Source organism: Gavia stellata, chromosome 2 (assembly GCF_030936135.1).
Source record: "Gavia stellata isolate bGavSte3 chromosome 2, bGavSte3.hap2, whole genome shotgun sequence".
NCBI classification, from domain to species: Eukaryota; Metazoa; Chordata; class Aves; order Gaviiformes; family Gaviidae; genus Gavia; species Gavia stellata.
This window is the reverse complement of record NC_082595.1, coordinates 41397931-41423716: the sequence shown is the minus strand read 5'-3', so window position 1 is coordinate 41423716 and position 25786 is coordinate 41397931. Positions and strand designations below refer to the sequence as shown.

The 25786-nt window shown below is 42.4% G+C and overlaps 1 protein-coding gene across 3 annotated transcripts in view; it reads right to left on the bottom strand.

The window, feature by feature from the left end:
- The window catches only part of PLEKHG1 (pleckstrin homology and RhoGEF domain containing G1), a 104659-nt gene that overhangs the window by 10955 nt on the left and 67918 nt on the right, over nucleotides 1-25786 (bottom strand). For 2 of the 3 annotated variants that reach the window (XM_059833510.1, XM_059833519.1), the window contains 10 exons: nucleotides 25589-25689; nucleotides 18002-18071; nucleotides 10829-10875; nucleotides 10178-10328; nucleotides 9071-9202; nucleotides 6519-6701; nucleotides 6335-6430; nucleotides 6134-6220; nucleotides 3788-3821; nucleotides 103-198 (listed from right to left, as the gene is read on the bottom strand). In XM_059833510.1, coding sequence (XP_059689493.1) covers nucleotides 103-198; nucleotides 3788-3821; nucleotides 6134-6220; nucleotides 6335-6430; nucleotides 6519-6701; nucleotides 9071-9202; nucleotides 10178-10328; nucleotides 10829-10875; nucleotides 18002-18071; nucleotides 25589-25689 — 997 coding nt within the window. The remainder of the gene's footprint in view (nucleotides 1-102; nucleotides 199-3787; nucleotides 3822-6133; nucleotides 6221-6334; nucleotides 6431-6518; nucleotides 6702-9070; nucleotides 9203-10177; nucleotides 10329-10828; nucleotides 10876-18001; nucleotides 18072-25588; nucleotides 25690-25786) is intronic. The other variant, XM_059833529.1, reaches the window with a different exon arrangement.

Here is a 25786-nt window from a genome sequence, read left to right as displayed (position 1 = left end):
GTACAGGTTAATGACCAATTCCATGTGCCCAGCCTCACGCAACCCTAAACAACCCAGCTTGTTTTTCCTTTCGTCATCTTGGTGGTAAAGGAATTTATTCACCTGATTTCCTTCTGACTCTGTGAGAAGCAGTGCCTTCTTTAGGCTGGTACGATGATTTAATTTCTCCCTCCTGGCTATAGTGGAAGCCTGGGTGATCTGTGGAACAAACAGAGGCACAAGGAATAAGAAAGTGACAAAGGTGTCACTTCACATGCCTCAGGAAGCTCTCTTTGGAGGCAGTGCCATTGTCCCTTTATGACTGGTATAGTGGCACTTCTTCAGAGCCTGAAGCAACACAAGCAAGATATGCTGCTGTAGGGTAGCTGTTAACCACCCAGCCATGGAAACACTTTGCCCATTTAGTTGTGCCTTGCTCCAGATGGCTAACCCAGCAACATTTATCCACCATCATTGTGTTTGTTTGCCAGTTTCTCAGTCAGAGTCTTCCTGACCAATTCTCTACAACAACTACGTGAATAAGTAACCAGCCTGCTTTACTCCAAGACTTCCTCAGCATTTATATCGTAGGACTATTGTTCTAATTTCCCTACTATTGTTCTAATTTCCCTACACTGTTAGGGATCACTGGCAACATCAAGAGCTAACGCAGCTTACACCAGCAAAGGCAGCAAGTAGAAGATGCAACAGCACGGACTATGTAGTTGGGACTGCACTCAGAGCGCAGACAGCAGCATCACGTGTGCTTTCTAATGCTGGCTCCTGGGACACACACAGGCAAACTCTTCAGACATAAGCACAAGCCTCACTGTCCTCCAGCTGCAGGTTTGCCAGCACAAAGAAGTCATAACACTGCTACATACTTCACAGAATCACAGAATCACTATGGTTGGAAAAGACCTGTAAGATCATCAAGTCCAACCTAGGGGAAAAAAAAAAAAAACCAAAAAAACCAAAAAAAACCAAAAAAAACCGCCACAAAAAAACAAACAAACAAAAAAAAAAAAACCACCCCACAAACAACCCACGCAAGCCAACCACCACACAACAACAACAAGGCACAACACACCAAAAACCAACCCACCCAACACCACACAGCACCATGTCCATCAAGCTACATCCCACAATGCCACATGCACACGCTCCTTGAATACCTCCAGGGAGGGTGACTCTACCACCTCCCTGGGCAGCCTATTCCAATGTTTCACTACTCTCTCAGTAAAGAACTTTTTCCTAATATCCAGCCTGAACCTCCCCTGGCACAGCTTGAGGCCATTTCCTCTAGTCCTGTCACTAGTCACTTGGGAGAAGAGACCAACACCCACCTCTCTGCAACCCCCTTTCAGGTAGTTGTAGAGAGCGATGAGGTCTCCCCTCAGCCTCCTCTTCTCCAGGCTAAACAACCCCAGCTCCCTCAGCCGCTCCTCAGAAGACTTGTGCTCCAGACCCCTCACCAGCTTCGTCGCCCTTCTCTGGACACGCTCCAGCACCTCAATGTCCTTCTTGTAGTGAGGGGCCCAAAACTGAACACAGCATTCGAGGTGCGGCCTCACCAGCGCCGAGTACAGAGGCATGATCACCTCCCTGCTCCTGCTGGCCACACTGTTTCTGATACAAGCCAGGATGCCGTTGGCCTTCTTGGCCACCTGGGCACACTGCTGGCTCATATTCAGCCGGTTGTCAACCAGCACTCCCAGGTCCTTTTCCACTGGGCAGCTTTCCAGCCACTCGTCCCCAAGCCTGTAGCGTTGCATGGGGTTGTTGTGGCCAAAGTGTAGAACCCGGCACTTGGCCTTATTGAACTTCATCCGGTTGGTGTCAGCCCATCGATCCAGCCTGTCCAGATCCCTCTGCAGAGCCTTCCTACCCTCAAGCAGATCAACACTCCCTCCCAACTTGGTGTCGTCTGCAAACTTGCTGAGGGTGCACTCAGTCCCCTCATCCAGATCATCAATGAAGACATTAAACAAGACCGGTCCCAAAACTGAGCCCTGGGGGACTCCGCTTGTGACCGGCCGCCAGCTGGATTTCACCCCATTCACTACAACTCTCTGGGCTCGGCCATCCAGCCAGTTTTTTACCCAGCTAAGAGTGTACCTGTCTAAACCACGGGCCGCCAGCTTCTCTAGGAGAATACTGTGGGGAACAGTGTCAAAGGCTTTGCTGAAGTCCAGGTAGACAACATCAACAGCCTTCCCCTCATCCACTAGGCAGTCACCTGGTCATAGAAGGAGATCAGGTTGGTCAAGCAGGACCTGCCCTTCATGAACCCGTGCTGGCTTGGCCTGATCCCTTGGTTATCCTGCACGTGTCCCGTGAGCACCCTCAAGATGAGCCTCTCCATAATCTTCCCCGGCACCGAGGTCAGGCTGACAGGCCTGTAGTTCCCCGGATCCTCCTTCCGACCCTTCTTGTAGATGGGCGTCACGTTGGCAAGCCTCCAGTCATCCGGGACCTCCCCCGTTGACCAGGACTGTTGATAAATGATGGAGCGCGGCTTGGCAAGCTCCTCCGCCAGCTCCCTCAGCACCCTTGGGTGGATGCCATCAGGCCCCATAGACTTATGAGTCTCCAGGTGGCATAGCAGGTCGTTAACTGCTTCCTCCTGGATCATGGGGAGCCTATTTTGCTCTCCATCCCTGTCATCCAGCTCAGGGAGACGGATACCCTGAGGATACCTGGTGTGGCTGTTAAAGACTGAGGCAAAGAAGGCATTAAGTACCTCAGCCTTTTCCTCATCCTTCGTGACAATGTTCCCCGCCGCATCCAGTAGAGGATGGAGATCCTCCTTGGCCCCCTTTTTGTTGTTAATGTATTTATAGAAGCTTTTTTTGTTGTCCCTCACGACCGTGGCCAGGTTGAGCTCTAGCTGGGCTTTCGCCTTCCTAATTCCCTCCCTGCATGACCTAACGAGGTCCTTGTATTCTTCTTCACTTGCCTGCCCCTTTTTCCAGAGGTGGTAAGTTCTCTTTTTTTCCCCGAGCCTCAGCATAAGCTCCTTGTTCAGCCAGGCCGGCCGTCTTCCCCGCCGGCTCTTCTTACGGCACAGGGGCACTGCCTGCTCCTGCGCCTTCAAGATTTCCTTCTTGAAGAAGGTCCAGCCTTCCTGGGCCCCTTTGCCCTTCAGGACCGTCTCCCAAGGGACCCTCCCGACCAGTGTCCTGAACAGGGCAAAGTCTGCCCTCCGGAAGTCCATGGTAGCGGTATTGCTCACCCGCCTCCTTACTTGGCTAAAAATTGAAAACTCTATCATTTCATGGTCGCTAAGCTCCAGACGGCCTCCGACCTTCACTTCTCCCACCAGACCCTCTCTGTTCGTAAACAGGAGGTCAAGCAGGGCACCTTCCCTTGTAGGCTCGCTTACCAGCTGCGTCAGGAAGTTATCTTCCACACACTCGAGGAGTTGCAACTTCTTCAAGTTGCATTTGCTTATCGCTAGCCCTTCAGTGGTTACTAGCCAGAAGGGGTTTATGCTACAACACAGGAAAGATCATACATTTAGTCAGCATGGAGTAAGCAAAAGCGACTGGCCAGTGTCTACAGAAGGTCCTATCTGCCTCCTTCTTGCTCACCATGAGACATAACTTGTTTGTTGCAGATCAGTCAGCCCAATGACTGCAGAGCACCACAGGATCTGCACCCAATTTTGGGTTTTCCAGCAAGGTCATAATTCAAGGAACATAAGCCTGGCCTTCTGCTGTCTCAGATGAAACCAACAGTTAAAGCCAAGCTTTTGAAAATGGTTTTACTCATTTTTTAAAACAAAGGTGAAAAAGAACAAACTTACGTATGGCATCCATTTCTAGAATTGCCTGCTTGGCCTGAAAAAGTAACAAATGAAAAAGTTAAACTGTAAGTAGAAGGACAAATTACGTTGCATATTACAGATAGCAGTGAGTTTATATGTGAAGAACAGCAAGTTTAATTTTTTAACTAATAAATATGGTTGGCAGCATTATTTTCTGTCTTTCTCTGTGCATTTGGACATGTTACATATGTGAAGGAGAATTTTGCTGGCAGGAGCTTACCAGAGCTTATCTTCCGGGCTTCACACAAAAACCTGTTTTTCACTGCACCCAGCAGCTCCACTTTGCTTGCCCATCTCCCTTTGGGCAGCGCAAGGGGAGGAGCACGTACCTACACCTATGGCACCCACTGGTGCGAGGAGTTTCTGGAGGACTTAGTGACGGCACCTCTGACCACAAAACCTACTTTGGCTTCAAAGACAGGGGCTGTGCTGCGCTGAGATCATGCTGCACACGCTGGGTCTCCTCCATGGAGACGCAAACCTCCAGAGATCTCTCTGCAAGTCCCAGAATTTAGAGCCGTTGATATGTGTCTCCATATTCTGCTGGGATCAGCACAGAACTGGCCCTACAAATCTGGGAATCACTTTTTTTTTTGTGATTCACAGAACATTTCCTCCCTAAAAATCAAATAGTTTAACTCCGTTATTATTTTTCAACTCTGAAGTTGTTGGCACAGAAAACGCTATCAACCTTGCTTCCTTTGAGAGTTTCCTTGAGGAAGAACTATTAAAAAAAATAAATCATCATTTGGTTTAAGTAAGATCGAACCAGGATAAAAAGCGTCTCATGATTGCTTAAAATTTGTTACTTTTTTTTAAGTAAGAAAAATAATCTTGATGTTTTATCAGCTAGTAAGTAAGAAACTAAACTAAACCAAAATATCCTGCGTAACCTGTGCACCCTTCTACAGGTGCAGTTCGGCAATTTTCCACCAGGCGTCACATGTGGACTACTATTAAATCCTCCAAAAGCTGGGTAGAGAGAAGTCTCATAACTAGAAACTACCGATTTGCAAAAAAAAAAAAAAAAAAAAGGAGAAAAAAAAAGAAAAAAGAAAAAAGTGCAGACAACCTCAGAGATTTATTTGGTTAGACTTTTCCTTTCTCAAGTGAAATTATTTCTCTGAGCAGAAAACAGCATCATATTTTTGGTTACATGTTTTTTCCACAGATAAAAAACCCAGTAAGAAGTAAGTAAAAAAACTTTGATACAAAAGCTGAGATCATGCTGTAGTTTTGTGGGGTTTTTTTTTGTTGTTTTGTTTTTTTTTTTTTTTTACACCCTAATAAACTACAATGAGTATTTACATTGTAAGCATGGACACTAGCATAAACATTATACCTTCAGATAAACTCTTGTCAACAAAAAAATAAGAGGAAAATTACTAATAGCAACTGCTAGGGCTTTTTTCTCCCATAATTCTCTTTTTGTTGAACTGTTGAAAATGAGAGTACACCACCATTTATGTCAGTCACAGGTAACATTTTTTAGTCATTATAGCAGTGGAAAAAAGTCAGGGAAACTGATCAGTGAAACTAATACTGAGAAAAAAAAGCAGTCAACTCAGTGAAAGAAAAATCAGAAAAAAATCCTGCTTCCACATAAGTCAGTGGCTGCTGTGTCATGGCAAGAGTTAACTAGGGTTAACACCCTTTGAGAGGTGCAATATGTTACACTGGGAAACATCACCTGGAGCTCTAAGACAGGATTTCATAAATAAAAGGATGAGGTTTCCCTACTCCAAGACATTACAGCTATGAATATGGTATCAGCGCCTCATTTTCTGTGGCATAAAGTGTGCTAGCCATTTCACCAAACAGGGCCTAGGTGTCCCAGCTAAGAATGCAGGGTTCAGGATGGGTGTGTGTATTTGTAAAGTGAAGTGTGTGCTGCCAATGGCTTCACTGCTATGATATCTAACCAAGACAGATTAAAATTAGCCTAGTAACATCTACACATGCTGCAATTAGCACACCTCAGTGTTATGCAGATAGGCAGTATCAGGCTAAGGTATGCTCTTACAGTCAAGCTTTCTGACATTGCATCTCTGTAACTCATGCCTTAGCAGGCAAATCCTAATATGGACAGCAATGCTGCTAACCCAGTTAAATTCTTCTACTCCTGTACCAATCCCCTTAGATGCTTATAGTGGAACTTTCCCATTAACTCTGAAGAACTTTTAAAGACATAAGGAAACAACATGTTAATTAACATCCTGGAGTCTAAACTTTCTCTAAATTGCCATGCATCTTGTAGCTAGCAAGATTGCTCTAAGTTAGTACACATACAAGGAGGTGTTTTGTGGGTTTTTTTGAAATTTTTACCTTGGCAGGAATTTTAGCAGGATGATTTTCTAGAATTAACCTCTTCAAGTGAAGAATCCAAAGGCGCTTGTCTTGCTGCGACTTTGCCTGATAAAAAAATTGTAGCACCATGAGAAAATGCATTACTGCGCTATGCAGGGTCAGGAATAGCATACGGTCATCAGTCAGGTTACCCAGTGGGCAGGGAGGTTTCTGTCATACCTGCACAGTATGTTGCATCTTGGGATTTTTGTAGTGGAAGACGCTAAAGCTAAGTGGTTCCTTTGGTATTACTTCAACAAGCATCAAGTTCCCACACTGTAACAAAGAGAGGTAACGATGTGAATCACAAAGGAGTTTTGGGGAGACCCAGAGACAGAACATTACCACCTGCTCTCCGACTTACCAGTATGTGAGCTTTGTACGCAAACATTTCATCTCTCTTTTTTGTAATTAGCAGCAGCTTGTCAAAGAGGAACAATGTGCGCTCATTTTTGGCTCGCTGAATGCGAAATGTTCCTTCTAACACCAGCTCCCCATAACTCGTGAGGTCTGGCCCTTTCCAGTTAGTGAGCAAACTCTGTATCTCCTGCAGCAGATCAAGGAAGAACAACCAACATTCATTTCAGAGATCTTAATGAAATAAAGGCTCAAACAATTGGCTGAGGTCATTCCCACTCTCCTATATAAAGTTCAGCATCCAACAGTGCTGCATTCATCAGTGCTGCATTCACGATACACCAGTACTGAGGTTGCTAGGTTATGTGTAACATTACAGCCAGGTGCTTGGAGGCCTATTGCTAAGCCCAGACTAAAACATGCCGTCTCAAGTACTGGTTACTGCCTCTGTGTGGACCCAGCAAAGAGCCCTAAGCTCCCTGGGGCAGCCTGCAATGAAAGAGCACAACCTCATCTCCCTAGACTTACAGAGATGGAAAATGGTCTGTAATTCAGTCATCAGTCTCTCTCGTGCCTGCTCCCCTCTCTCCGCTATGTCCCTAACCAATCCCTCTTAACGTTTCCCTCTCACCCTGGGTATCCTTCTGAAGTTGTGTGGTTCCCCACTGAATGGAATTATAATGCCATGTCCGTGGCCTGTAGGCCCATCACAGAAGACACTTCTGTGAGGTGTTCAGATTGAAGAGATGTTTCTCAGAAGACTAAAGGACCAGAAGTGATTTGGTCAACTGTTCATTTGAAGATGAAGATTTATTTGTATTTTTAATTATCTGTATACATACCATAGATATTTCTCACCTTATTCAAGAAATAAAATGCTGGAGAAACATTTAAGAACATCTTCACAAGCCTGTGTCACTTAGTTATGGCTATTCTTGTCTCCCTGAGTTGCTCGTTTTTTCTGTCAGTGGCAACCACATAGGACTTAAGCACGGGACAGCAAATTCTAAAAGCAGACTAAACCTTAACTAGGGAAATCTTTAAAAACATCCATCAGACTTCAAACCTGGCAGCATTAGCAAAGCAGGGACTGATTTCCTCATCCTAGTCTGGTCTCTCTAGGACACTTATACTTTAATACATCATTCAGGTAGGAAACATCTTAGTACATTTGAAGCACAAATGCAGCCTAGAGCATTCACAGGAAGAAAACCCCAAAGCAGCACACTTTGGACTATACACAAGACTGTTATAAAAAAAAATTTAAACATAACAAATGAAAAAAGTTGCGTTTTATCAGATCTCTCCAGGAACTTGTAAATAAGACAGGGTACAGCGCAGGGATCAAGTCCACCACTGTTGAGGGAGATTTTGCACAGAAACTGCTGTCGCAGTACTTGCAGCATTACAGACCAAATGGCAGTGTGATAGCCCACAGAAGACCTATCCTTACGGCTGCAGAAACAGATTTTACTTTTTTTAAAGGGTGACTATGAACATAAACATTTTCCACAACCCCATACATTTGCCAGCTGAGCTCAATAAATTAAAAAAAAAAATAAGGCTTTTTTCCAAAAGCATTTAAACCTCTTTATTGCCAAATATCACTGGTTATCATTACTTGGTTTTATAGCAGACTTGTTAAAAGTCATTAGCATGCATTTCCAGCAATGTGTGGCAAAGGTTACACCGCTGCAGGCAAGACATTAACAAACGTAACCCTATTCTCCCTACACATAAACAACAAAAAAAAAAATCCACAAAAAAATGAGGGCTGGTAAGTTGCATTTATGTTAAAAAGAAAAAAGGGACAAAAAATAACATGACGTAGATTTCTGGAATGGTATAAGACTATCACTCCCTCTTATAAACTAAAAAATCCCCCCAGTTTTCTTAAAGCAATGTAAATACTGCTGAGGAAAATGTAACACAAAATCATGATTCACTGGGAAGTTTGAAACAGAACAAAAGACCTGTAAAAAGTCTACAGAAGAGCTTGCTCTTGATGCCAAAAGTAAACTCAGGGCGTAGCTTTTGTCTCCTCCTCGAAAACGCCTCATTTGAAGCGAAGTTAACCTTTTTCTAACTATCATGTTTCTAGGTTTATACTTTTCACAAAACAACTGATAATGAGTCTTCAAAAGCCCAAGAGGAAAGTACTTAAACAAGAAGAAGCACAAGAAACGCCTTGAAACAAAATTAATCAGCACAAAGAGGAGAAATCGGAAGCCACAGGATTTCTGAACAAAGCCATGCCCTAGGGTTGTACAGCAGTGCTGTACAATTGAGGGAAAGGAAGAAAGAAAAGTTATCTTAAGTTCCATACTACTGCAAAATACATGCTTTACAGGATGCTGCTTGTAGGGTAGAGATGTCTGAGATTTTCCTGCAGCAGCTATGACCATGGTTTCTAAGATCAAACAGTCACAGGCATACTAAACAGGAGTCGAAATTATGACTGACATAGATTAAAAGAAAAGATAAACTAAAAAATGTTAATGGCACATACATTGACAAAAACTGCTCACAAACACCCATAAAATCTCTTTGGGAACTCACTTGGAGCCTGATGGCATGTTCATGTTTCCTCTTCATGTCATTTATATGCCATGCCACTCTCTGCATTGTATCTATGGCATCCAGCACCACATCATAGCCGTCAGTGTCCTTATCAAGGTGGTTTTCTATTTCCTAAGATGGGAAAAAAAACCCCTGTTATTTCTAAATGAATTTTCCCAGCCCAATGCAATACTATGTTTCTATCTGTACTATTTTGTCTTTGCATTGCTACCAGCCAAATGCAACGTTCCTGCCTTTGTTACTATTGCATGTTGTTATCAATTTGATTAACACAAGATGACTAAACAAAGCCAACCCTTTACAGTCAGTTTAGCAGTGACTATACCTGCAGCAGCCAAAGTGAGCAGAGAGGCACAGAAAGAGAGCACAGCATGCTGACAGGAGACATTTTCAGACAGTGTCTAATGGCTTTCTTAAAACACAGAACATATCTACACACTTACAAAACCTTGATGGAATTACACTAGGCATTACTTTACAGTTGGAGAGCAGGAAAGCACCACATATTTTAAATAAGGGTCAGTGTCTTTACACTTCACTAGAACATGACTCTCTAACAGAAAACATATGTGGAAAACGTTAACAATAAAGCAGGAATTTCCAAAACTTGCTTAACTCAATTCATTGAATATGGAAAGAGTTCCCACTTCCTCAGTCATTCCTCTCCACAAAATTCTTACCAATTGGGGTGTTTATATGTATTTAGTCCTTCTTTCAACCACCCCCAGCATTGCAACATGTGGAAAAATGCTGTTTTTCATTGGAACAATAAATTTATGTACAAGTATTTAATCATGACAAGAATCTTCCGAACAACTTCAGAATTACAGACCAGTTTAAAAAAAAAAGCGGTAATTATTTGGATGCACAGACTGATTCAATGCGTCTAAAACAATTACCATAAATTCCCCACTCCTAATATATGCATATGCTGTGAAGTGACGAAGACAGAAAGCGTTTCCATATGTAGAAATCAAACACCCCCGAAAGAAAGAGCATTTAAGGAAACCCAGAACCTTTCTAAACGTCAAGCCTTGTACCAGAGGCAGGAGCCCTAAGCTAAATACATTTCTAGTGGGTGCTTACGTGCAAAAGCAGGTGGTACTTGAGGATGCGCTGGACAGGTTTCAAGAGATAGGAACCCAGGGGGAGAGAATGCTGCAATGCTTCTTGACGCTCTCTGAAGAACTTGGCCAGCGCCTTGTTCCTCATGCACTCTGTCAACACAGCCACCGACCTAAAAGCATCAATACATAGCTTTAAGACACACTGTCTCTGTAAGTCTGTAGGTAAAGTCAAGAATTGTTTTTTATTTGCTTATAAAAGGGGGCAGCAGGTTCCTAATCCAATCACTGCTGTTTCTGTTGGGGTTTATTTATTTAAGTTATCTTGTGCATTCAGTTATGTTTTCCCTTGACATGCAACCACTCTCTCTCACTGGTAATTATGTATTTGGAGCACTGCAGAATAAGACCATCATTTTCTAAAGGAGGATAATAGCAATGAATGACAAGGACAGTCAAAACAAAACTTCAGATGAGCATATTTCATTTTTGGGTTTTTTTCTTCTCTCTTTTTTTTTTTTTTTTTTTTTTACAAAAAAAGGTAAACTCCTTGACCCTTCCTCCAATTTGGGAGGGGGAGAAGCTGATTTTTATTTTTTTTTTTATAGACTGTAACTTGCATTACATAAACTGGCCAAGGGACAAATGAAGAAAGGGAACCCAGAATTCCTACCTTGGGTAGTTGGTGCAGTACTGTGTATATATGTGGAAATCTTCACTCTGCATGGGGAGAAAGGTTTACATATATTCAGATTTTGTCAAACTAGCAGGTAACACATGTGCAAGATAAAGATGATGACATCAAGATGCCTCCTCCAGTTCCTGATCAAGGAATTTTCTACTTTCACTGTGAAAGCCCTAACACTACCAGAGACCTATTCATTGAATTTCTTTTTTTGTGAGGGGAGATTTTTCCTTTACTTGAAGGAAAAATCTAGGAAACCTACACAGAGATAAAACAAGTGGCTTTGCAAAGGAGCCTCCAAGGTCCTTTATGACAATCTATGCATCCTATAAAAAAACCACCACCCCCCCATCAGCACCCCACCCCCATTCAAACAGCTGACTTGCACATATGTAGTTTTTTGTGTGCTAAAGCACACACCTGCTTACTGGGAGAAGTAAGTTTTGCAGGTTATGTTTGGTGTGCGATTTTCAAACAACTATAAATACTTTCACATTTGAGCACAGTCTAAGCATGAAAATTAGAAGCCACAAAAGTGATTTTTTTTTTTTTTAAAGTAAATTATGACTCTGTGAAAGCAGACAGTTATTACCCAAACAAGTTGTAACTAGATTTAGGTGGGTTTCCACACTTGCCTGTCACAGTAAAATTGCCCACACTTAATGTTGACAAGCTTCTCAGAGCAAAAGCCTGTGTTTCATTTCTTTCCTCCTTGGCCTAAGATTTTTTTCTTAATCATCATCATTTCATTCTATGCAAGAACAGGTTTCCAGAAACATTCCCATGTGCTTTAAGTTCACATCTGCCTATCAACTTCTATCCCAAATAATACGCAATTTCTGCAGCTTGCTGGAGTCCTAAAGACTAAGAAAGCACTGCAGAATGGCAAAGTGCTCCCAAAATCAGTTACTTTTTCTTTCCTGAGCCCTAGAAAAGAAGCAATCCTCTGGTAGTAAACAAGACCCCAGTTTCCACTCGAAGCATCTTCAGCACAGGCTCTGGCATTCTGCAGCACAATAGCTGTGCTCTGCGAGGGGTAGTCTCCCGGGCGTAGTCGCTGGTGAATGCCAAGACCAAGTATCTGCCTTCACAGAAGGCAACAGTGCTCTGAGGAGCAACACCACTTGGGGAGAGGGCTGACGTAGGCTGTGGCTTTTGTGTCTCTTTGTTGGGGTGGGTTTTTTGGGGCCATTCATCAGAAAGAGGCAGCTCAGGCAGTACCCTTCCCCATTTGCAACAGCACTGCTCCCTTCTGCCTCTTGCGGGAGTAAAGTGGGTTGTGCCATGCATTTCTCCACTGAGCAGTGATAAGGACCCTGTATAAAATAAGATGCTACTCCACGTGAGTACAAGTCATTGCAATTCATTTCAGTATTTCTTACCAGATTTCAATATTATCTGCTCTGAAAAAAATAAGTAACTCGAGCAACCTTCTAATAAATGTTTCTCTAGGGGACTGTGATCCCCATTTACTCACTAGTGGGCTGTAAGCTTATTAAACTGCTCTTCCCTTAGAAACCAACCAACCAACTAAATGTAGTCTTGCTACAAATACAGTTAAGCTATGTAGCTTGGTTTTTCACGCTTGGACCAATTTTGTTGTCACAGCTTACGGCGGTGTACCTACGCTCCATGTCCACACCCAGAGACAGCAAGCTTGTGCCATAGCCTGTCCATGTCCATGCTTGGGACCTCCGGCCACAGCTCCAAACCGCTCAAAATGAAGAATTAACAAACCTTAGAGCGCCGCAGACATTACACTGTGTAACTTTCTGCAGCAATCACTACCAAACTAGCTAGCGCTCATACAGGGTGCTTAAGAGAGACCATTAGGATGAAATTCAGTATGATGAAAAAAGGTGATTTATTTTATATATATGTATATATTAATATAATGTTTTCATTTAGAGGCTTTTTGGTATAAATTGTAATATAGTCCCATGGCTACAATCACAGAACAATGCAGTTTATAGAACTACTTCATAAGCAAAGTACAGAACATTTTGTGCCAATTTTTTTTTAAATATATATATTCTAGTCATAAATATAGCCACATGATTGTTCTACTTTTCAAACAAAAAAGAAAGGAATATCTGTTGTGAAATATTAACAAATGAAAGCATTATCTGTAAAACACACAAGGCCAAACATTTCGGGGTTTCAGAGTGGACTGAGTACACATTTCCCACAAAATCAAAGCAAGTCTGAAATCCCCAGAAGCCTTTTCACACTCTTCCACTTTGGGTTTTGTTTGGGGTTTTTTGGGTGGGGTGGGGTGTGGTTTGTTGTGTTTGGTTTTTTTAACACACAGTCAAAACTATTTTCAGTGGGGTTTTTGGTTTTATAAGAATGTTAGTCTAGCTATTAACTGGAACAACTTGTATTAAAAAAAAACAAATGTAGTTCCTTATGCCCTCAATACCTCTAAAACTTTTAAGAATGGTTTCACAATCATCCCTGCTTTCTGAACAGACAAGATTCCAAATTTCTTACTGCACTTACATGTGTACGTGCTTCATTGCGCCACAGCTCATTTCATCAAACGAAACCGTGAGAGAGCATTTACTTTTACCAAGCTATGCGAGCATCCTGCCAGTAGAAAGTCAATTACCTATATTTTGCCTCCAGAACGAGATTGTTGATATGCATTCAAACTTACAAAGCTGGCATGAATCAACGTCATACACCTGGCCGAGGCATCTGCAGGATTCACATGAACACATTGGGAGAGCAGCCAAGAGAGCCACTTCCAAGAGAGGTTCTTCCTAAGCCTCAGTAAGGAAGCCGCACTACTCAGGATGGCCGTTCTCACACTGCCTGCCTGGGTACCCAGCACCTCTGCATGGTCAAAGAAGGCACCTTTAATTCACGTGTCCAGCTGGTATTCTCTACTTCACAGCAGACTCCCCAGAGTGAGCACAGTGTTACTGGGAGCATATCAGGACACAAGCCCTGCAGGCTAAAGCCAATTCTGTGAACTATGTTCAGAAGCAACAGAAAAGCCAGGACTAAGATGGATTTAATATGTTTCTATCAGTACTTTCACACTGCAAGCAAAACACCAGCTATGCTCATCAGGATGTCTTTGGACAGTCTTATCCTTACTCCGCCTGAAAATAATTTTGTTCACCTCAACTGTCTTCAAACCAGATTAAAAGATGATCTCTGCAGGGAAACTGTAATCACTCCAGAGATCTTTTTTAATCTGGGGGCCCAAAGCTGGTGCGATAGAGGGTGCAAAAACTGAGACCCAAGCTAAGAGTTTATCCGCACTGACTACAAGTCACCCTGTGGAGCAAAGCCAAGCACAGGAAGATCCCAGATATACTTAGCTTGTCCCTCACTGATGAATCAATTCACTGTGCGTCTCCTCCTCGTGAAGCAAAATGCCAAACACATGGCTACGGCCCCGATCTTCTCTCAACACTTGGTGCACTGTGCTTTTTTATAGCCATAAAAGGCACTTTAAAAGAAAATGGAGACTGAGAAAATGAGCTGAGTCAGAGCGTAAGCTGAAGCCAATTGTCTGGATCATCTCTTCATTAACAAGATGCTAGATTACAGTAATTCTCCCTTTCCTCTTGGTTAAGCTGTTGGTATGTCTTTCCGAAAACATATGTTCTGAATTTCTGGGGTGCTGAGTGAGAAGAGCAACGTGCCAGAATTAAGCTCTCCTTTACAGCAACTCACTTAAATGTAAACGTGTGGAATACTGAAGTCAGTCTTCTAATTAACACTGGCATCATTACTATGAAAATGAAAGACTGAGTTGGCAAGAAAACATATAAACAAACTTTTATGTGAATAATTAAGCTATAGCTAAACTTTCACTGGAACCCTTTTATCAGCTTCCGATTACAGTTACCAGCAAAATGTATCCAAGACATTTAATGTACTAGAGTTAATACAGTTCCTCTAGACAAAGAGGCAGGACCAGAGCTGGTAGAAACTAAACTAGTACATCACTACTCTCAGTGGCAGGTTATTTCCATGCAGCAGCCATCCCACACTGTTTAAAGAAATACCCATCCACACCATCTGCATCTTGGGGCAGAAAGGTAAAGGCAGCAATTCATGAGCGGACAGCAGGTTTTTAAAAAGCATACTTTTCTGCATTTGTCTCTATATTTGCCTGTGGGTTATTAATGAATTAAAGTATCTGGAAGCAGAGGGATTTCATAAAATGTTGTAAGTTGTTATTAAATATTTCTATTTATAGAAAGTCAGAGCTTTGCATGGTTATTTTATCTGTTAGTGAGTTTTATGTTACTGGCTAGTCTATACTAAAGACATCTTCCTGAAGTCTACTAACAAGTAAAAGCTGCAATTTTAGGAGCTATTTACTTTGGGCACTAAGCACAACAAATGTTAAGATAAAGATTCAAATCCACAATTATGAGTATTTGTTCAAAGTGCGCTAATGTGATTTGATAATGCTTACTCTATTTCCCTTAAAAGTTGCAAGGCTGTTTACTACTCAAGCATGAAAGTTATACACAGGAAACACAGTGATGTATGAGGGAAGTATAAAATGCTCTACAGCAAATTTTATTGAGCAAAACCAAGTAACGAAGACAAGTTCAAAGAAACAGTCCATCAAATATGGTCCAAAACTAGACCTTAGAAAATGAAGCTCCCTAGATGTTTTCATGAATATCAAATATTTTAGTTCCAACAAGCTCCAGAGTTACTTTAACCGTAACTGTTCTGTTATACATGCAAACCAACTTTGTGTCATTTCACATGAATTCTGAAGAAAGAAATGGCTATTACTTTATGCAGTTACTGAGCTTCATGAAATGCAAGAAGTAAACACAGTACCTATAGTGAAAACTTCATTATACATTTAAATTCCCAACAACTACGGTACTCACAGCTGAACCAGTAGGGTGAAAAAAATGGCGCTAGAGCCAGAGCTTGTGTAACCTAAGCACAGTTCCACTGGAAGCATTAAAGCTCCAGCGGAGCTACATCCATTAGCTAAGGCTGTGAGCTATGACTTCAGCATGGTATTATCCCTGTGCTTAACTCACAGCGAAGATCTTGCACACTCGAAGCGATCAAACAATAAATGGCCAAAGTCCCGTAAGACTTGAAGGACTGCATACTGCCAAAAAAGGCAGTTTTATTTCCACTACTCAATGCTGGGAAGACACAAGCAACCAAGAATGGACAACTGGAGTCTGTTAAGACAGTCAGCAGTTGCTGTAATGACATCTTCATGGCCAAAACCAGAACTGTGGGGTATTTTGGTATTGTTTGATTTTGCTTTTAAGTGTTTGCACTTGTCTGGATGAAGCTAAAAAATGCTTGTTAGGACTGCAATCTCTAGCAATTTCTGAGCCATCAGGCAGTTGCATGCCAATAATACAAATACTAAAAGCATTTGACAAGGGAACAAAAAGCACAAGCAATGATATGCAGATGGATTTTGGAACTAATGGCCAGAAAGTTGACCAGAAAACTCCTTTCAGCTGGCCAATATGAATGAGAACCCAACTTTTTCCTGGACTTGCTATTTTCGCTTGTACCACCTCTGTTTCATGTCGCAGCCAGGAGTAGTCCCAGTGGTCCCAGCTATAAGCAAGCAGAAAGATCTACCAGCTCCAGACTGTGCTATCTGTAAATATCATGAAGGCCTCACAACTGGCCTCTACTGCACAGGCACTTCTTGTCTGCCAGTACCCCAGATCCTTCTCTGCTAAGCTGTTTCCTAGTCAGCCAGACCCAGTGTGCACATGGGGTTATTCCATTCCAGAAGCAGGACTTTGCATTTGCACTTGCCCTTATCCCATTCTCTCTCCTTCAATTCAGTATAGGCTATCTGGAGTGGTAACAACATGCCATAAACCCCATTGCAACGGGGCAAAAATACATCCTACTTTTGTAGTAGCAGTGCCAATACTAAGATCTCTCAGTGCTTACAAAAGATCAATTGCTAGATAAGTAACAGCTTTCTCAAACTCAACTCAAGCAAGTGATCCAGTGAAACGGCAGCACTAAGCTAGTATCATCACTCCCCTTTCCAATAAAATCCCTTGTGTCACAACAGTGCCGAAAAAACCAGAGTGGTCCAGTTAATCCTAAATCCTTGTGATAGACCTATTATATTGAATGATTGGTGCTGGCAATACTGAATTCACGACAAAACCTAAAACATGACATTTTTGTGGTTTGGGGGTTTGATTTTGTTTGTTTGTTTTTTGTTAGTTTTTTTTTTTTTTAATGGAGACAGGCAAACACAACCATAGAGACATTATCCAAATTTAAACAACTACACACCCCTCTTCCATTCCTCTTCCTCCAGAAATATGGAGATGGCATTATTTCTTAACACATTTGGGCTCTACAGATTCAAGGCAAACGTAGGTTCCCTGGTGAAGTCTGCAGTGAACTGCAGTCATCTGTAGCCCAGATTACTTCATCTCTTGTTGTCCTACCCATTATAGCCATTCCCCTTCTCCCTGACTGGCTGTCTGGGTTTCCTGCAATGAAAGGCACCTACTTTGGTTCCCTGTATTTCTCCTCCACCCAACAACTTTTCCTTCTCCATAATTTATGCCTTTGGAATTGTCCAATAGAATGACGATGTCATATCAATGTTCAGAAAATTTAAAGTATTTCAGAGAGAATGAGATTTGAATCTTAAGGGTAGACTTTGGGCCATCCCCTTTAAGAAGAAAATTAAAGGTATGGCTGCTGGATTCAGGGAAAAAAATGCATCTCAGAAAACCATATGGCCACAAGTACATTAAGGTTATTGCCTTTTCTAAAAATGCAGCCAAGTTGTATTCTCTAGTCGTTTTTAACCTGACAAGGTATAACTGGAGTATCACTTGATAATCTGTATTAAAAAAGGAGAAAAAAAATCAATCCCTGTAATACTCCACAAAAAAAAGATGTAAAAATGAACCCTAGATCAGTAGTTCCACCAGTTCAGATACACTTACTGAAGAAAAGAACACCTTTTTCCTGATTTTTTTAAAAATGCAAGTCAGAGCCATATCCCTATCACCTACTAAGAGAAATTCTTTCCCTTTCCAGAGATTTGCTAACTTTCCTTGGTGGAAGTCACATCTCACAAACTAGTAAATTAATCTTATTCCCCGATATCACTCTGCAACTGGTGGTGTGCTGCTGACTCCTGCAGTAGCCACTTACCTTGGAAACAAAACAGTCTGCTATAGCCACAGGATCATTTTCACAGTTTTCCAAATCTTGCAGAAGTTCACTAAAACAAAGAACAGGAAAAGGAAAGACAATTATGGCACACCTTGGAATAGACACACCTGTAAATTCGGAGCCAGAGAGTGCTTCATCATTCATGGCAGTCATGCCTAAAGCACTTACAATGCAGGGAGTCCTAAAAAGGAAACAAGAACCCCTTTCATGACCCTATTCCCCCTAGATGTATAGCCACTGGGTTTTTTTGTTTGGAGGCAGAGGAGCACTCTAAGGAAATGCTATTCCCACATACTTAAAAATTCAAGTCATCAAAATGACCATGGATTGCTGATCTCCTAAGCAAAGCTGAGCCGTTCCTTCAGACTGACAGCTCTTCTGCGACACTCATAGTGGTGTAGACAGACAGTTGTGTAGCTTGTATTACAATGAACACAATTTAAAACTAGAAAACTTTCAAAGATGCTGAAGCACATGCCCTGTCCTACAAAGACTTCATATGTTCTAGGAGCTTTACTTGACCGAAGGAGATGAAGAGCTGGCCTGAATAACACAGATGAGAACGAGGGATGTATTACACGTACAAGAAGCTCACTCAGGAAAATATGTCTGCCTTTAGTTTGTCTCTTCACTGAAGAAGAATGGTTAGCCTGGAAAAAGTTTTCTGGAAAGGGATATATAAATTCTACATGCATAAAAATAAAACCTTATGAGAAGATTTTATATTTTTGACATGCCAAGCAGGAAATGAATTCATTATAACAGGAGCAAAGCAATAAGGGAGCATGTTCACTGTTGTATGAAACTCAGTTCTCGAAAGCCAATTCAGTGAAAGAAAGAGTTCAAGAAGAAGAAGAAAACCGCAAAGATCTCTCCTTCATCCAAATAGTCTTTAGTCTTACTGAAAGATGTACTCAAAAAAACGAGAGAAGAAACTGAGTTTTCTGCCAAATTGTTCTCTGATAGAACTTTTCTCTTCTCCCCCCGCCCCCCCCCCCCCTTCTCATGAGATGATTTTCTGTTTAGGGCTACTTTTTTCCCAGTTCACAGCTGGTTCCCTGAAGGACTTTTGCATAAGAGTTGCTAAGCCTGTATCTAGGGAACTGCTCTCTTCCCCTCTAAGCAGACACAATTTCCCGGTTTAAGAAAGAAAAGGAGTAAACCAGAAAACTTTCCTGACTTGTTCTTTGCTTCTCTAATTACTGGAGGAAGGAAGGGGAGAAATCAGCAATCAGCCACTGGGAACAAAGACAAACAAGACCTTAGGTTCAGTGGTCACTAAGCCACTCTGTACAGCAATGATTTAACCTCCACACCTCAATTTCTCCCTTCATCAAAATGGGAATAAAAATATGACCCTTGCTTGAAACACCACACTTGTGAAGCTCCTTTACATCAGCAAAAGCAGCAAACTGTAGCATTGTTGACCATATTAATTAATTATAATGACTGACTGTGTTCCACACATGAGTTCTGGAAATAACATCAAACACACTGAACAGGCTCAGAGGATTCCTGCCATCCGGCAGGCAGACATTCTCCTGATGGCTTAGAGTACGTAGCACCTTGATTGCCTTTTTATTCCTACAGTCTCCTTCAATACTGTATTATTTCTTCTACAGGATACAGTAAGCTGCACTTAGATATTTTATATATTCATGCAATGAGTCCAAGTTTATGCAGTAAATATGCTAGCGGTTTATATCTCCTCAGCACAAGCCCATAAGATAAGGGCCGTGCTTTGAAAGATTCGTTACCTATATTGCACTCTGTCTCATCTGGCTGGTAAGAATGGGATTGGCAAGAGCAGCCTGCCACTGCAAAAATAACAAATTTGTCATGCCCAGGAATCCTGAAAAACGTAAATATACCCCTATAATACCAAGTTGATATGCGAAAGAGCAGGGCTATTATTATAGGCTACATTTAAGCACCTGAGAAGAGGCAAAAGAAGCAACAGAGAGAAGCATTAGTTCCCTTCACCTGAATATCCAGAGGTTTTACGCTATTCACAGACGGTACCACAGCTCTGGGCCTCTGCAACTCGCTTGGTGCCAACCGCCCAGGCAGAAAAGGAGCATTAGAGGAACTTGATGCTCTTGCAGCTGAATCACTAACAAGACTCACACTGAAAAGCATGCTGCCAGTGCCATTTAAGACTACGTACTGGGTTATCCAGCTTGGGTTATTATGGGCTGGAAAAGTTTGAATCTGTATGACCATCATCGATAGCTAATGCTATCTCATCCTTTGGGATGAGAGAGGTAAGCATAGAGACAATTTTTCATGCAATGCATTTGTTATCTTTTCAAGTCAAATGAATAAAAGTCTCATTACAATATCTTTAAGGATGCTTTGCTTTTCTGGAGTACAAATTATTTTCAAGACAAAACACTTATCTTCTCCTTGTGAGTGAAGACTTTCAATATGACAAAGTGCAGGTTAGTATCAAGCTGTTGACTGCAGGAGGACAAGAAGAATGAGATAAACACATTTATAGGTCTGCAAATAATCACCATATTTGCACATACAATTCAGGTGAGGCACTTATTTTATTCATTTTATATCATCACCACACCGTTTTAAAATAAGACACAAGAATTTTTCTCCTCCCTTTCGACCTGAATTGGAGCCAGTGAGAGATGGTAATGACAGGGACATCAGACAGGCAATTTTGGTGGAATGGAAAGAGGCAGGCCTCTCCTAAGATCACCTGAGCGTTAGTAGAAATACTAAATTTGAGCACATTTCTCTGCAGAGTTCCCATTTCACAATCGAGTCATGGTATCAGGTGGAGAATTTATCCTAAACTGACACTGGAAAGAATCTCAACAGGAAGAATGCTGCCAAGGAAGAATAGCAGCAAATGCTGACTTAGAGAACACCTCCCCGTTTTGAATAAATAAATTAATAAGTAGGGGAGTTTTTCCCAAGAGACGGAGCAGGACCAGTGGACCAGTATATAGTCAGTGATTCTGCTTTAAGAAATAGCTTTCCAAAAGGGGATCATAGTCACAGGACTAGCAGTTAGCATCCTGACCATCATTTCTGCCATCCAATGCAACATCTAAAAATCGTAGTTTAGCTGAGAGAAATTCCCATTTACTGAAATGTAATTTCTCAGATCTATACAAAGTCTAAAAAAACCCCAAGACTAAAACCTATGATCATTGATTAATGGTCAAATTCAAAGTTAAGAAAAACAAGGTCATTTTGAAATGATAAAATCATGCTCACAAAAAGCATCTGAAACTACTAACACAGAACTGCCAAATGGACCTTTTTCAAAGGTAAAAATAAATAAAAAGGCTCCAGAGTATGTTTAGGACCAGAAGCTACATGCCAAGTTTCACAGAGGAGAGAACTTAATCCTTGAAGCTATACTGGGATCTACAATGAGTTTTCAGTCTTAAAAGCTCACAATTTCCACGCAGAATTTTAAATTAGAATGCCTGAAATACGTTAGCAATTTACTAGAGGCTTTGGACAACTTTCCAGTGAGTTTTAACCATTGTAACATACCTATCTCTAAAATTGTCCAAAGCTGCTTTTTTTCTTCTATCTTTTTTTTTTTAACCTCTGCAAATCTTTTTTTGCAATTCAATTATTCTGTATAATGACTGATCATACTTGAAGGTATTTTTATTAGGTAATATTTGCAATGATGCTGGTATAAATGCCTCCTAGCTACCAAGTCTGCCATTCCTCTAGCTTTTGAAAGATCAGAAAATATAATGGCCAGGACTGTTTTTTTTCCAACCTGTGACCGCTGGGAAGCTGTAAGCTCACAATCATTGTCTCATGGCTCTAAAACACACAATCAGGCTACCGCTATGTATTTTCTATCGTGTTAGACAGTCAAATCAGTTGCTGTACCTGAAGCAGGACACAGCAGCTTTCTAGTTAAGCGTATTTCCATTACTCTGCAGCAGTTTCAGGAAAATATTTTAGGTTTCATCTTTGTCCATAAGTTCTGAATAGATCTGTCCCCACTTCTTCCCTTTGATACTGAACAGCAATCCCAGCAGCAGAAGCACTTCAAAGTATCTTCCCATGATGATGGAAAAACATTGAAGATGAGTTTTGACATAAGTACTCCACTTCAGAATCCTCTTTTGATTCAATTAAATTATCTGCTGTTCTTCAAAGAACACAGTAGTTTGGGAGATGTTTTGTCAACTACAGCAAAGCTAGAAGAGCTTTTACAGGAGTAATGGGATATAAAAGACGTGGGACCTTTATGCTAAGGTATTTCTTGCATCGATTCAATGTTCAGGTTTTCCTTAAATGCTGAGTAAGTTAATTATTTTTATAGTAACAAAGGATTCAGACAAAAGTAGCAGTAGCATACCCCTAAAATTGAAGATCACAGAATCACTAAGGTTGGAAAAGACCTGTAAGATCACCAAGTCCAACCATCAACTAACACCACCATGCCCACTAAACCATGTCCCACAATGCCTCGTCCACACGTTCCTTCAACACCTCCAGTGAGGGTGACTCCACCACTTCCCTGGGCAGCTTATTCCAGTGTCTCACCACTCTCTCAGTAAAGAAATTTTTCCAAATATCCAGCCTGAACCTCCCCTGGCGCAACTTGAGGCCATTTCCTCTTGTCCTGTCACTTGTCACTTGGGAGAAGAGACCAACACCCACCTCTCTGCAACCTCCTTTCAGGTAATTGTAGAGAGCGATAAGGTCTCCCCTCAGCCTCCTCTTCTCCAGACTGAACAACCCCAGTTCCCTCAGACACTCCTCATAAGAATTGTGCTCCAGACCCCTCACCAGCTTCGTCGCCCTTCTCTGGACACTTTCCAGCACCTCAATGTCCTTCTTGTAGTGAGGGGCCCAAAACTGAACACAAGATTCGAGGTGCGGCCTCACCAGAGCCGAGTACAGGGGCACGATCACCTCCCTGCTCCTGCTGGCCACACTATTTCTGACACAGGCCAGGATGCTGTTGGCCTTCTTGGCCACCTGGGCACACTGCTGGCTCACATTCAGCCGGCTGTCAATCAACACCCCCAGATCCTTTTCTGCGGGGGAGCTTTCCAGCCACTCGTCCCCAAGCCTGTAGCATTGCATGGGGTTGTTGTGGCCAAAGTGCAGGACCCGGCACTTGGCCTTGTTGAACCTCATCCAATTGGCCTGGGCCCATCCATCCAGCCTGTCCAGATCCCTCTGCAGAGCCTTCCAACCCTCAAGCAGATCAACACTCCCTCCCAACTTGGTGTCATCTGCAAACTTGCTGAGGGTGCACTCAGTCCCCTCATCTAAATCATCGATAAATATATTAAACAAGACTGGTCTCAAAACTGAGCCGTGGGGGACTCCGCTTGTGACCGGCCATCAACTGGATTTAACTCCATTCACCACAACTCTCTGGGCTCGGCCGTCCAGCCAGTTTTTTACCCAGCGAAGAGTGCACTTGTCTAAGCCACTATTCGCCAGCTTCTCCAGGAGAATACTGTGGGAGACAGTGTCGAAGGCTTTACTAAAGTCCAGGTAGACAACATCAACAGCCTTTCCCTCATCCACTAGGCAGTCACAGAATCACAGAATCACTAATGTTGGAAAAGACCTGTAAGATCATCAAGTCCAACCTAAAAAAAAACCAAAAAAACCAAAAACAACAAAAAAAACTACCACAAAAAAACAAACCACAACACACCAAAAACCAACCCACCCAACACCACACAGCACCATGCCCATCAAGCTATATTCCACAATGCCACATCCACACGCTCCTTGAATACCTCCAGGGAGGGTGACTCTACCACCTCCCTGGGCAGCCTATTCCAATGTTTCACTACTCTCTCAGTAAAGAACTTTTTCCTAATATCCAGCCTGAACCTCCCCTGGCGCAACTTGAGGCCATTTCCTCTAGTCCTGTCACTCGTCACTTGGGAGAAGAGACCAACACCCACCTCTCTGCAACCCCCTTTCAGGTAATTGTAGAGAGTGATAAGGTCTCCCCTCAGTCTCCTCTTCTTCAGGCTGAACAACCCCAGTTCCCTCAGCCGCTCCTCATAAGACTTGTGTTCCAGACCCCTCACCAGCTTCGTCGCCCTTCTCTGGACACGCTCCAGCACCTCAATGTCTTTTTTGTAGTGAGGGGCCCAAAACTGAACACAGTATTTGAGGTGCGGCCACCTGGTCATAGAAGGAGATCAGGTTGGTCAAGCAGGACCTGCCCTTCATGAACCCGTGCTGGCTGGGCCTGATCCCTTGGTTATCCTGCACGTGCCCTGTGAGCGCCCTCAAGATGAACCTCTCCATAATCTTCCCCGGCACCGAGGTCAGGCTGACAGGCCTGTAGTTCCCCGGATCCTCCTTCTGGCCCTTCTTGTAGATGGGCGTCACACTGGCAAGCCTCCAGTCGTCCAGGACCTCCCCCGTTAACCAGGACTGTTGATAAATGATGGAGAGCGGCTTGGCAAGCTCCTCCGCCAGCTCCCTCAGCACCCTTGGGTGGATACCATCAGGCCCCATAGACTTGTGAGTGTCCAGGTGGCATAACAGGTCGTTAACTGCTTCCTCCGGGATCATGGTGAGTTTATTTTGCTGTCCATCCTTGTCTTCCAGCTCAGGGAGCTGAATAGCCTGAGGATACCTAGTGTGGCTGTTAAAGACTGAGGCAAAGGCGGCTTTAAGTACCTCAGCCTTTTCCTCATCCTTCGTGACGATGTTCTCTCCCGCATCCAGTAAAGGATGGAGATTCTCCTTGGCTCTCTTTTTGTTCTGAATGTATTTACAGAAGCATTTTTTGTTATCCCTTACGACCATGGCCAGATTGAGCTCTAGCTGGGCTTTTGCTTTTCTAATTCCCTCTCTGCATGACCTGACAAGGTCCTTGTATTCTTCTTCAGTTGCCTACCCGTTCTTCCAAAGGTGATAAACTCTCCTTTTTTTCCTGAGTTCCAGCAAAAGCTCCTTGTTCAGCCAGGCCAGTCATCTTCCCTGCCAGCGCTTCTTACTGCAGGTCCCACACAATGTGGCAAGAGCTATACAAGCAAAAAATTTTACTTCAGGCTCCCAGTATATGCTAGAATCCCATCTGCGGAGTTTTGGAGAAGGCTGTAAAGATACTGAACAGAAGCCTTCAATAAATGAAAAGGTACCTGAATACAGTTTTGAGAAGTTAATTCAGGAGTCCCTAATAGTCATAAAACACTACAAAAGCCAGATCTGGGTGATGTATATTGACACGGAAAAGGACCCAATATATCAGGAATAAAACGAGGTCTCTTTAACAAGGCAAGAATATCATTTGCAGTGGTCTTGCATTAGGCTCAGTTAGGTCACAGAGCAGGTTAGGCTTTAATTCATGGAAATACCCAGCATGAAAACAAAAAAAGTAAATGGAGACCACACTTGATTCATAAAATAAACAGCTAAAAAAATCCCATCTCAGCAAACCAACCCTAGTGATAATCAAAGATAGACCATTTCTCAATTTATATATCCTGGCTGTATTAAAGTGATAAAAGAGTATTTGTTTGGTTTGCTCGCTCCATATTAACGCAGGCTATTGAACTGTTTTCATTTAGTTAAATACCAATTTACCTGTTGAAACGGTAGATATCACGTATGTTTCCAAACAGGGCTGATCGCTCTTCTGTCCCCAGGGAGAGCTTCGTCTGGTCAGTGATACAGTCGAGGTAATCCTACAAGAGAAATGAGAATGAGGCCTTCAGACATTTCCTCCTTTTCTATATCAGTTAACGGAGCTATGTTTTATGTCCCTTCGTATCAGTTTCACCT